This window comes from Propithecus coquereli, unplaced genomic scaffold (genome assembly GCF_000956105.1).
Source record: "Propithecus coquereli isolate 6110/MARCELLA unplaced genomic scaffold, Pcoq_1.0 Scaffold39, whole genome shotgun sequence".
NCBI lineage: Eukaryota > Metazoa > Chordata > Mammalia > Primates > Indriidae > Propithecus > Propithecus coquereli.
In genome coordinates, this window is record NW_012149618.1 from 3,949,379 (window position 1) to 3,962,284 (window position 12,906).

The window sequence follows — 12,906 nt, forward strand, 5'->3', positions numbered from 1 at the left end:
TAGCCCAGTGGTACACATGTGGAGGACAGAACACAAAGATAAGTACACTGAAACTGTTAGCAGTCCAGCTGAAGAGCGGATCACGTGGACACAGAGGATGGAGAAATCATTGAGTGATGGAGCATGCAAGGGAGGCTTCTGGGAAGAGACTGGGGCTTGAACTGCATCACAGAGTTGGAAGCAATAACAGGGTGAAGGAGCCAGGCCTGAGGAAATGAGAGTGTCAGGGCAGCAAGGGGCCAGGAGCCACGCAGCAAGCACATCCAGAGGACGCAGAACCCAGATGGCGTACAAGGCCAGAGGCGCAGAGACGGTCTGTCTCCAGGAAGTGTGGCCCCTCAGTTCTAGTGTGGGGCCTGGAACAGGGAATATGCTCCCTAAATGTGTGATGTATGAGGGAATGGGCGAAGCAAGAAGACAGAGAAGCACTTGGGGCAAGCAAGGAAGGCTTCCCATGCTGAGGGCCCCTAGGTCCCAGCCTCAGCCAGTGATGTCCTCCTTTCATCCTCGTGAGGGCCAGCCCTGAGCAAGCTCCACGTGGGAGCACAAGTTGGAAGCATGCAGAGTTCTAGGACAGAGGCATTTCCTGACAAACTGAGCCTTGAGGAGAGCAAACCCACAAAAGCAAGAAGGGCCCTCTTAGTAGGGAGAACAACTTGGCCTGTGAGCTTCCCGAGGCGAGCATAGGCGGCTTTCATCTTTGTGTCACCCATTTCTCTTCACATATGCAAAGGTCAGTAGAGTAGTGGGAAGGAGAACAGGATTGGTAGAATAGGGCAGGTTTTGGCTTTCTCTGCATTGACTATATATGATACCAAAAAAGCCAAATAAAAAGTGGAAAATTGTTATGTCTACACAGTATCACATTCCCTTTCTATGGAATAGTCCCCAGACTCCAGTTCTAATTCAACTTTTAACCTTCCAGAACCAACTCAAAGTCTGTCTCCTCTGCAAAGCTTGAACCTCAGGCAGGGTCCCCTTTTCCTTTGCACATACACCATGTGCGTGCCTCAGCCGTCGCCTTAGTGTGCTCGGCTGTAGTGGCTTCTTTACCTTTCCAGGTCTCTTCTCGAGACCATGTCCAAGGGCATGGACACCTTCATTCTTCCTGTCATTCTACCACTTTTTTTTTTCCTGAATACTATTCAGCTTTCCTGAACCTCTTAGTTTTATAAATGCTCCCATTTTTTAAATTAATATTTATTTGAATATACACACACAAAGATCATTTAAAACACTCCCACATACTTTAAAGACTAATAAAACACCACCCAACTTAAGAAATAGGAATAGTGCCAGTATCTTAGAAACTCTGTGAGTCTCTCCCAGAAGTAACCACTACCCTGAACTTTATGTTAACCACCCCCTTGACTTTCTTGATAGCTTTACCACCTACTATTTATCCATAAACAATACATCACTTATTTTTTCTATTTTTGAACTTTATATAAATGGAATCATACTGTTTTCTGCTGCTATGAATATTAATGTCCTTGCTTTTTAAAACTTTTTAAAATTATGACTATTTAAAGCTTACACAGTGTACAGAGAGTATAAAAACAAATACTTATGTACCCACCTTAATCAACTCTTAATGCTTTGCAGTAATTGCTTCTGAGTTTCTTAAAGAAAGAGAGCACACTATCAATTCAGTCGAAGCCTTCCGAGTGCCCCTAACTGATGTATTCCCATCCTTCTCTCCTTCTCCCTAACCTGCAGAGGTAACCACTAGCCTTATTTTGGTATATATCTTCCCCATGCATGTTTTTATGCTCTCAGTACACAGATATTCATAAATAATATGTAATGATATATGCATGGTTTTGAAATTTATATGTATATATTGAACAGTGTTCACCTGTAACTTGCTTTTTTCACTGAACATTATGTCTTCGAGAGTCACGTATGTCGGTACATGTAGCCCTCGTTCATTTAAACGGCTATAAGGTATTTTCATTGAAAGAATATGCCACAATGTATTTATCCAATCTCTTGTTGATGGACATGTAAGATGTTTCTAATTTTTGTTATCACAAACAATGCCACAACAATCCTTCTCCTACCATCTTCTCATGCACCTGTGGCGGTTTCTTAGGCGTGGAATTGCTGAGTCATGGAATATGTGCCTCTTCACTCTTACTGCATAAGAGGTTATAGCGATTTGCATTCCCTTCATCAGGTAATGGAAATTCCCAGTGTTCCAAAGCTTTGACAACACTGGGTATTGTCTGGTTTTTAAATTTTTTTCCATCTAACAGGTATGAAATGGAATCTCATTGAGGTTTTAATTCGTATTTCCCTTATACCTTCCTTTCCTGCAGTTCAACAGCATTTATATTCAGCGTCTCTCATGGGTTATGCACTGTGCTAAGTACTAGGAATACTGAAATAACTAATTCACAGCCCCTGCACTTAAGGAGCTCACAGTTCTCTGCAGTATTTCCTACCTGGGAGGCACATCAAAATCACTTGAGGTGCATTTTCAGAAATCAGAGGTTCGTGGACTCTTAAGTAGGAGGCGTTTGTGAAATAACAAGCTAAATCTTCCTTAACACTTGAGGCCTTCATGTATTATGATTTTTAATGTGTCCTCTGTTATCAAGAAAAGGCTAATGTATTTTCACTGTGTCCTATTTGCTGAGATGTGAAGATAAGTACAAAGTTTAGAAAGATTTTCATCAAAATAGTTAAAATTTAAGCACCTGAAGTCTTATACTATAGGTACCAGAAATTTTACATTTTATATGGAGCAGTGTATAAAGCTAGATGGAAAAAGAACTAAGGAAAAAGGGGAGTGGGGGAGAAAGGAATGAACATTTATTAAGTACCGGCTCAGTTTTTGTTTAACACTTTCAACAAATGCTGTGAGATATGAATTATTATCCTTATTTTGCAGATGAGAAAATCACATTCAAAGAATGAAATATTTTGCCTGTGATGTCACCACTAATTAATGGTGGGGCCAGGATTTGACCCATTTTTATGTGACTCCAGGGGCATAACGTGCTGTCTCCTTCCATAACAGGATTTTTTAGTATACATAGCAAAATTCAAGAAACTTCAGGCTTCAGTTTGGTTATAATAAAACCCCAAAGGTAACCTGTTTACATGATCAAATCACACAAAAGATAGTGAAAATGTGAAACCAGTTTAAACCAGTGAAAAGTGAAACCAGTTTAACAAAATCTGGTTAATATTTAGTCTCCCCTGTTACTTAAATGAAAGGCAGTGATAAAAGGAGATACCATTTGATTTTTAATGCCTTAAATAGGCATACTTCTGAACTGGAAAACATTACTTTTATATTTCTTGTAGGTGAGTATTTTGGATATGCATTGTTAATTTCCCAGTGGTTGGAATCCATGTGTCTCAAAGGTTTAGTGTCTAGTTAGTAAGATGTGGACGGTCAGTAAATAAACGGCAGTCTTCTCACATTGGTTGTGGGGGTGGCCTGGGAATGAGATGTGTACAAACTGCTCTTGGGAGTAATCAACCTCAAATGGAATCATCATTGGAGGGTGAGTTGGCAGCAAGTTAACGAGGGGTTAAAACTGTTCCATAATGAGGCTTGAGGAACTGGAGAGGCCTGAGAAGACTGGAAATGGGGGTTGCACCATAACCACCGCAAAGTGAACCCTGAGCAGCTTCCCTGCCAACCCATGAGCACAAGGGGAGAAGCACAGAAATACATAGCTCGGAAGGTTTGAAGAAATGAAATAATGGCCGACTTGTGAATAATGATGAAAATATTTGATGATGTGACTCGTAGGGAAGCAGTTATAGTTAGCCCCTCATTTGTTTGGCATTTTCAAGGCTCGAACTGTCCCACAAAACTGAATTTTCCAGACAACCAAAACTTTCCCATTTATGTGCCTTGAATGTTTTTTAACCATGCTTAGTGGAAATATTTCTGAAATAGATTATACAATTATCCTGCCTTCTTGAACAGAAGCTTCAAGGAATATTAATAACATTTCCTTAGATGTCCTTGGCTGCAGGTATGAGAAGACCTGACTGGAAGAGGTTTAAATAGTAAAGACTTGCAATTAATAGAGAATTGTAATCATCTCGCATTACACAAGAAAACCAGAGCTGGGCAGTTCCAGTGATGATCAGTGCAGCTTGGTAATACCAGGCTGACCTTCCCTCATGGTCACAAGATGGGTGCCACCACTGCAAGCCTCGAGACCTCACATGATAAGATCTAAGGCAAGAATGAAATGGGGGCTTCTCTTGACACGTGTCTTTAATCAGAGAGGAAAATACTTCTCAGAAGACCCCTAGCCGACTTCCTCTCAGGTCCCATTGGCAGGACTGAGTCACATTTCCATGTCTTGGTTTTATGGAAGGCTAAGAGAGTAAATATCCAGCACCTTCAGACTCTGGAGTGGGAGGAGGGCTGTGCCCATAATAAAGAACGGAGGAGAATGGCTGTTGGGTGGGCAGCCAAGAGTGTCTGCCGCAGCTAGCAAGATTGGAGGTGAACGTCACTTACTGTATGGTGATCGCTTGAGAGATGATTCAGATGTGTAGAAATGTTTTGTTCCTACACTGAATGGCCCCAGAGTGGGATTCTTTCAGCCCTCCTAATTCTGCTTTTATTTATTATACTGCCCCCTTCCTTTGTGCCAGACTGCTAGTTATCACTGCTTGCTGTTAATGTGCCTTGTACTCACCTTGCTGTAATTATTAATAGATATGTTTTGTTTTTTCTGGAAAAGTCATATAATCTAAGTTGTTAGAACTCTGCCTGAAATGTTCTGAGGGTCTGATAAGCTGTCCTGTGAATCCCATGTACAGTGTGGCATTTCTTTTGGCTGTTTCAATGTCATTTTTTCATTGTTGAGGTTTTTGGAGGAGTGAGGCATTTTTAGAGTCCTATGAACTTAACATACTACTTTACTGGAGTCTTCCTGTGGTGAAAGGTGAGCATTTAAGGGCAGGTAAACTTGTTTGCTAGGAAGGGTAAAACTGCAGCCATCCCCTGGAAGGAACCTCACCGTGGATCAGAGGGAGGCAGCATGGTTCAGTGTTCAGCTTCCTCCCAAAGCTGCATGGTTGGCTGTTGCCTGGAGAGCACCACTGGCTCTGGGACTGTGCCTACTGGAACTGGTCACTGCAGTGACTGTCCAGAATGAGGCAAACTGGTGTGGAACTTAATTATTCCTGCCTTCTCCCACAAGTTGAGAGCCCTGTGAATGAGTCTTGTGAACTGCCTGGTTTTTGCAGAATTAGAAGTGTTTTATTTAACTTGTTTCAACAAGTTCTTTTTTTTTTTTTTAAGAGACAGGATCTTGCTCTGTCACCCAGGCTGGAGTACAGTGATGTCTTCATAGCTCACTGCAGCCTCGAACTCTTGGACTCAAGTAATCCTCCCACCTCAGCTTCCTGAGTAGCTGGGACTACAGGTGCATGCCACCACACCTGGCTAATTTTTAAAAAATTTTTTGTAGAGATAGGGTCTTGCTATGTTGCCCAGGCTGGTCTCAAACTACTGGCCTTAAGCAATCCTCCTGCCTCAGCCTCCCAAAGTGCTAGGATTACAGACATGAGCACACCTTGCCTGGCCTCAACAAGTTCTTGAAGAAAGTAATGCTTCAGAAATGGTTATTGAAGTTCTACTAAATAAGTGAGGACCATCCCTTCTGTGGATAGAGAGCTGACCAAAATTCAGTCTCTGTATACAGGAAGAAGGAAATAAGAAGCAGTTGTCAAAACAATACTGGCAATACGTAACTGAACCAAATGGAATGATTTTGCTCCGGGAATCAATCCTGAGCCAGTACATTCTAAGAAAACAAATGGTTAAAGTGTTCAGTTTTGATATAGCTGAAATTATGAGCCTAAATTGCTTAGAACCCAAGAGATTCCTTCAGAGCAAGTTAGCTGTTTGAAGACTAAAAGTAATTATTTTACTATGCATCAGAAAATCGTGAGTTAACCTGTAGGCAAAACTTAAGTGACAGTAACATTTGGGGATGAGGAAAACAAGTTTTTGTTTTTTTAAATCTTGACTAATTTGTACCGTTCAAATCATTCTTATAAGAAAAATGCAAAGTATTTCTTATAAATATTTTAGTTATTAACTCATTCTTATGCATAGAACATTTTTAAAGAAGCCATCCTTTTGTCAACTATTGACTGATAAAGACAGGGTACAACTTAGTTAAGTTAAACAAGACATTTGTATTTTTAAAATTTTACTTCCTCATATATGAATTAACATGTGAATTACCGATTTTATCTCTTCAGTACTCTGACCATTCCTGTTCCCCTAATAATCCAGTTATTGTGTACATAGAGAAAGTATTCAAAGTTTAATATTGGCTTCAGTTCCACTTCGTTAGACAAATCTCCGTGCAGAAATAATCATGTAATTAGTGCTTTTCGGGGATCATGGTATATCAGGATGTAGCTTGCTGCCTTTTTTTTTTTTAATTGGAACAACTCACTTGCCTAAGTAAATAAATTACGTTCACATTTTGAATTGTTTCTCATGCTAATTGGGCATTTAGGGGGTCAAAGAAGACAGTTCAAAAATAGGAGGGAAAATCATTTTTCAGCATATCAAAATACTAATACCAACAACTCATTTTCTACAAAACTAAATAACAAGAGCAAAAAATATAATGCATTCCAAAGCCCAAAAAAACCCAGTAGCTTGAGAATCACATAGCCTGTGGTATTATCTGCATTACTTTTGATACTAAGCAATGACTATATTTACTTTACATTTATAAATTATTGCCATTTGATTTTATTATTTAAGTCTGTTTCTTTTTTGTAGGGAAGCTTGCATGTTAAATACTTTTCCACTGGAATGGTCGTTTTGGAGGTTAATCTGAATGTTGTTTTATATTTGGAAACTTGTACATAACATGAAAAGAACTGAAGTCAGATTAAAGTATATGTGAATAGGCAATTTTTTCTAAAATCAATCAGAGGAAATGAAATGAGTAATCAGAAAAGATATAAACTTAATTTTAGAAAGCAATATTTGTTCAAAGTGACTAAAGATAGTACAGATCATGCGGTTTGTAATATGAATGAATTCAAAAGGGTCTTTTGAATTGAATTGTTTATAATTTGAATTGGTCTTTTTCTTATTTTTTATTGTGCCTATATGTTATGAAATTTCTGCTTTGGCACAAATAGACATGTATTGAGGCTGCCTTATTGTGGTGCTTGAGAAATATGACTAAAGAGTGGACATTCAAAATCTTGCCCTTTTCTTTGGTTGTAGTGTGATTCATTTGTAGAAACCCCCTACAGCACTGAGTCAGACATCATCAGAGTCAAGTGTACTCAGTGGTCTAAGAGGCCCTACCAACTGGACAGGTTTTTGTGCCTTGGGGGTTTTTTATTGGTTTTTCTTTTTTAAAGTTTGCTAGGAACCTAACTTTTCCTTCAAGAAATCATATTGGGTGTTTAGAGATCCTAGTTCAAGTTGAACATCACCCCAGACCAGGATGGTATAGACATATAACTATCTAGTATGTATATTTTTAATATACTCACTTCATTTAGCCAAAAAAAATGAACCTCGTACATCCTTCACAATGGAAACTTTAGCTTACTAAATTGTAATTATGACATAGTAAGTGAGTTCTAAGCAGGTTATACCAGTGTACATTAAAGCAGGGGGAGGCAATATGGCATAGTAGGAGCCCAGCATTTAAGTCATGGGACTAGATTTGAATCTTGCCCCTGCCTATCTATGGCATGAGCAAGTTGTTAATCTCTTGGAGTCTCAGCTTCACTCATCTGTTAAATGCAAAGTTAAAAAATAACGTCTCTTTCATGGAGTTATAAGTAACAAATTAGATAAAGTATGTAAAAGTTATTCTGTAAAGCTAGGAAATTCTGTACACGTTTTTCTTGTTATTTTTGATAATGTTCCTGTTCTTTGTCCTAGAAGTGGATAACATTCACACAAACACAAGTTATATACCTTTAAGAATGTGCTATTGAAACAATGTGTTTTTAATGATGGTTTGCTCAATTAAAAATAACAAGTCCTTTTATTTTTTAAAATTGAGTTAAAAAAAAAAACCCAAAATGAAAAGAGAAAGCACATAATACACATTAACAACAAGGATTAGAGTCAGCCTGTACTATCACATCAGACATAGTTGGTGCTCAGATTAGTCTCTGATGCATTCCATTAAGGAACTCCTGCTGATTTAGGAGATATAAATATATGTGGTAATGCATATGGAAAAAATTGAAACTGCTGAGTATCAAAATTCACTGCTTGATTGGAAGCAGAGTAGTAACTTTATTTTTTCTGACAGTCCAGTTGCCATATTCTGTAAAGTAGAAAGATAATCACCTGCCCTCTTTATTCCTTTTTCAAATCCATTCTTGAAAACAGCCTCCCTCCGACTTCCTCTGTAGTGTTAGAGTTGAGGAAGATGCTGCCCAACCCTTGAAGAGTTTATGCTATAATAGAGACTAAAAACAGATGTAACAATTAACTCTGCTATGGAACATTGGACAGAGTAGGTGCCAGAGGAGAAGGTCAGATGGCTGCCATGTCCGGTCATACTGTTGCCCTAAGTTTTTGTGACCATTTCATAGACTGCTTCCAGCACCTACACATCATGCCTCATATTGATTACCTTTCCTGTCACTTGTGGTTTGCCTCTCTGACTAGATTATAAACTCCTTGAAGGCAGGGAAGACACCTTGTATTTCTTGGCCTTTCTCTCCACACTATACCTTTATTCCAAGCCTCAACCAGTCTTTGTGGTTTTGTGCTCAACATTCTGATTTAGCCGAAAAAGTGTCTTAAGATGTGTTTGCACACTAACTTTGTTTTCCTTTCTTCTGTCTTTGCAGTTGACCTGCCCCTGTTTTTTCCTCGAGACCAGCCAACTCTAACATTTCAATCCGTCTATCACTTTACCAACAGCGGACAACTTTACTCCCAGGCCCAAAAAAATTATCCATACAGCCCCAGATGGGATGGAAATGAAATGGCCAAAAGAGCAAAGTAAGTGAATCCATTGTTATTTCCTACAGATAGGAACATTGGGTTTATCTAGTCCAGGGGTTGGCAAGCTACTGCCCACAGGCTTAATCCTGCCTTTTGCCTATTTTTGTAAATAAAGTTTTATTGAAACAAAGCAATGCCCATTTCTTTACTTATCTATGGATGCTTTCACACTACAGTAACATAGTGTGTAGTTGCAACAGAGACCATATGGGCGTCAAAACCAAAAATATTTACTATTTGGGCCTTTGTAGCCTAATCAGGAAGAAGCTGACCTATATCTGAAAGTGTTTCCTTTTCCTACTATTTCTGTTGGTCTCTAAAATTAGCCATGACTGCTTACTGATTTTTTAAAAAATAGAATGTAGGATTTATCAGAAATCCACGTCTCTATTTAGATTAGAGAAGAAGTACTAAACAGGAATCCTGAGTTGTGGATAAATGGTGTCAGTGATGAAAATGTTGGCAACTACTTTTATATTTTTTTAAAAAATGAAAAATGTCAGGTGACGGTAAGCAAATAGAATTTTTGCTTAGTAGTCAATACATGGATCCAGTAGCTACTTTCTCATATGGAATTGAATCTCTTTGAATTATACACCTCATTGCATCTCTGCAGTATATACCACAGCCATTGCCCAAAGTAGGACTGCGTGTTCCTTGATTAAATAAATGGCTACGCAAATAGCTTAGAACAATTAAAATTATTATGGAGGTAGGCTGGGGATTTCATAGAGGTTGAAGTTAGCTAGAATTTGGAATTTAGAGGTACAGTTATTGCTCACAAACCTCTCATTCTTGATTAGCTAGAATCTGGAGTTTAGGGATACAACTGTTGTTCACAGACCTCTCAGTGTGGAGAGCTCTCACCTTAGTCATACAGGACAGGTAAATTCGGAAATAGGCTGAGTGTTTTTTATAGGTAAGACTTTAGTGTCTGGAACATCAGTCTTTATGAACCATGGGCTCCTAGACTGAAGTAGCAGTGGATCAAAATCATAGTTTCCAAAAATAAATTACAGAGTGGCATGTGGTTATTACTTTATCACTCGGAACAGCCATATGCTTCACACCTGTGATCCCAGCTGAAGGATGATCAAATCCAGAGAATCACACGAATGAAGACTATTAAGTATCCTCTTCATTTGCTCATCCAATATTTAGTAAGCATCTACCATGTTCCAGGCATCGTGCCCTACGCTAGGGATATAATGATAAATAAACTGGAAAGTATCCATGTCTTCATGGGATTTGTAGCCCAGCAGAGAAAGCCTTTATCATATCAAACTTCTGACAGTTTTAAAGTACTTACTAACAAAGCCTGGCGTTCTAGACCTGGAATGTTCTCAATTAGTAGGACTTCTTGCTCTTGCCTCCCCCTCCCCAAGATCCCTTTCCTTCCCAGGGGGCCTCCTGGCCTCTACTATGTTTTTCTGTAGTACAAGACCGTCACTTATAGAAGGGTCAGGACTCTTTTAAATAATGACAGAGTGGCTTTTTCCGGAAATGCAGACCGCACCAGATTCATATGTGGAATCCAGAGTTGTTATCTGAAACTTCAGGGTGCCATGTATTTTCCCTTTTTATCTATGACACCCAAGTCTGAAATTCTATTTAAGGAAGAAACAAACATATGCAAATATAACTGGTAACAATGATTAAGACTTACATATCTTGAAATACAATTGAAAAAAAGGATTTATAAAGTAACTTTTATGTTTGAAGTATTGCAGTTGTTTAATTTTCTGGGCTTTCCCTGTGTGTATACCGGATCTGGTCTTAGAAGATGGGCCGTTATTTGTGGTATGTGTTATGGAGTCTGAACCAGACATGTCTTTGAGGTTTCCATGGCAAAGTTATCTTGGTGTGTGTGTGTGTGTGTGCGTGTGTGTGCGCGCGCGCGCGCATTTTTCTTAAGTGGACATTTTAGCATGTATGAATTGATTCTTTAAGAAGTTGCAGACCACAAGCCCATGATTTCAGTGTAGGAATATCGTAAGTGAAGCCTGTTTATCTTAACAGATTGGTTCAGAGCTTGAAGAGACATTTGCTTTATGTTAACACCAGTCTAAAGAAAACATCTGAAGTAACGTTAAAAAATCTGCTTTCTACTATAGCTAAGATGGATCCATTTTAAATGTAATAAAAGAGAAAGCCAGCAGCTCATGCTAGCAAGAAGAAATAGTTCAAAGGTTCCATTCTTAAATTGAACTCACTACTCTGGGCTGTGTCAGAAGGCCAGGTAATGGATAAACAGAACCAAAAAAAAAAAAAAACAACATGTCCTACACCGTATAGGTCTGAGATTGGTGGAAAAGTCTGAAGAGAAAGATGGGAAGAGAGAAAGGTCAACTGTAGCATTCCTTACACGCCCTGTTTCTTTGTTCTGTGAAAATGCTGTATGTACACAGTGTGTAAAAGGCTATAATTCACTTGGGGAGCTCTGCCCCTGACATAAACACTCTCACGGTTTATGAATAGCAGTACAGCCCTTTGAGTAGAATCAGCTGTTTATTCCCTCCTGTAGAGCAAAATTCTAAACATGTGAACCCAGAAACGACACTTCCTGGCACTAACCAGGGCTTTTCCTACCACATGTGCATCTTGCTCGCAGCTGTCTAGCAAATTCTGTCCCTTCTAAGTGAAATACCCTTTACTGGGCGAGCATAAGATTTGGGTTCACGCTTGCCCCAATTCCTATGGCAAAGTCTAATCCTGTAAGCTTTGAAGCCTTGGGCAGAGCTCTTAGCCTCTCTGAACTTCACTCTGTAAAACAGGATTGTGCTCCTCCCTGTTGGATGGACTTGCTGTGAAGAGTCAGTCAGTGAGTTAGCATATGGAAGACCCTGGGGTTTAGCTTCTGCCCCCTCAGATCTACTCATCTTTCATCCTCCTTCCAAATGGGGTTTCCCATCCACTCTAACTCACAGGCAGGTGTTTCCCCTCTTCTTCCCAGTCTTGTTTGACTGTGGTCACATACTGCTTTAGAATCTCTTTTGTATTATTTTTTTGGTTTTTCACATCTTCATATATGTCCTGTTTCCTTAACTATTATAAGTTCTCTGAAGGCAAGGGCTTTGCATATATATTTTGTGTTATTGCAGTGTAATTTACATACAATGGAGTAGACAGATTTTAAGTATACCTTTCGAAAAGTATTGACAAAGTTACCTATACCGCTTTCCAAATAAGTCTTTTCACCCCCAAGGCAACGCTGTTCTGATTTCTATCATTGTTTCTTAGTTTTTCCTCTTTTAGGTACTTCTTACCTTTTTGTGTCCTGCTTTCATTCAATGTAATTTTTAAAGATTCACCTGTCATAGCATTCCTTTCTTACTGCTGAGTAATATTCCATTATATGATTATAGTATAATTTATTAATCCATTTACCTGTATATGGATATTTGTGTTGTTTTTGGAAATTTTATGAAAAGAACTGCTCTGACAAAGCCTTTATATAGACACATGTTTTCCTTTCTTTGGGTAAATACCTGGGAGTGGAGTGTGTATATGATTAACTTTCTAAGAAACTAACAAACTTTCCCCAAAGTTGTTGTATGGGTTTATACTCCACCCAGCAATATGCTGGGGCTCTGGTTGTTCCACATCCTCACCACCACGTGGTATTGTCAGTCTTTGTAATTTTAGCCATTCTAGAGGGGATGAAGTGATATCTCACGTTCTTAATTTGCATTTCCTGATGACTAATGATGTTGAGCACCTTTTCATGTAGTTATTGGTTTATCTTCTTTTGTGAAGTGTGTGTTCAAATCTTGCCTATTTTTAATTTGGTTTTTAGTCTTTTTATTAATGAGTTTTATATAGGAGCTTTTTATATATTTGTTAGATATATGTGTCATGAGTATTGTCTCCCGGTCTGTGGCTTGCCTTTTCATTTTCTTTATACTGTG

At 38.9% G+C, this 12,906-nt stretch overlaps 1 protein-coding gene across 1 annotated transcript in view; it reads left to right on the forward strand.

Annotated features, from left to right (window-relative positions):
• BRE (brain and reproductive organ-expressed (TNFRSF1A modulator)) overlaps positions 1–12,906 on the forward strand; it is a 415,486-nt gene that overhangs the window by 371,540 nt on the left and 31,040 nt on the right. The window contains exon 9 of the mRNA XM_012652415.1: positions 8,842–8,995. Within this exon, the coding sequence (XP_012507869.1) occupies positions 8,842–8,995 (154 nt within the window). The remainder of the gene's footprint in view (positions 1–8,841; positions 8,996–12,906) is intronic.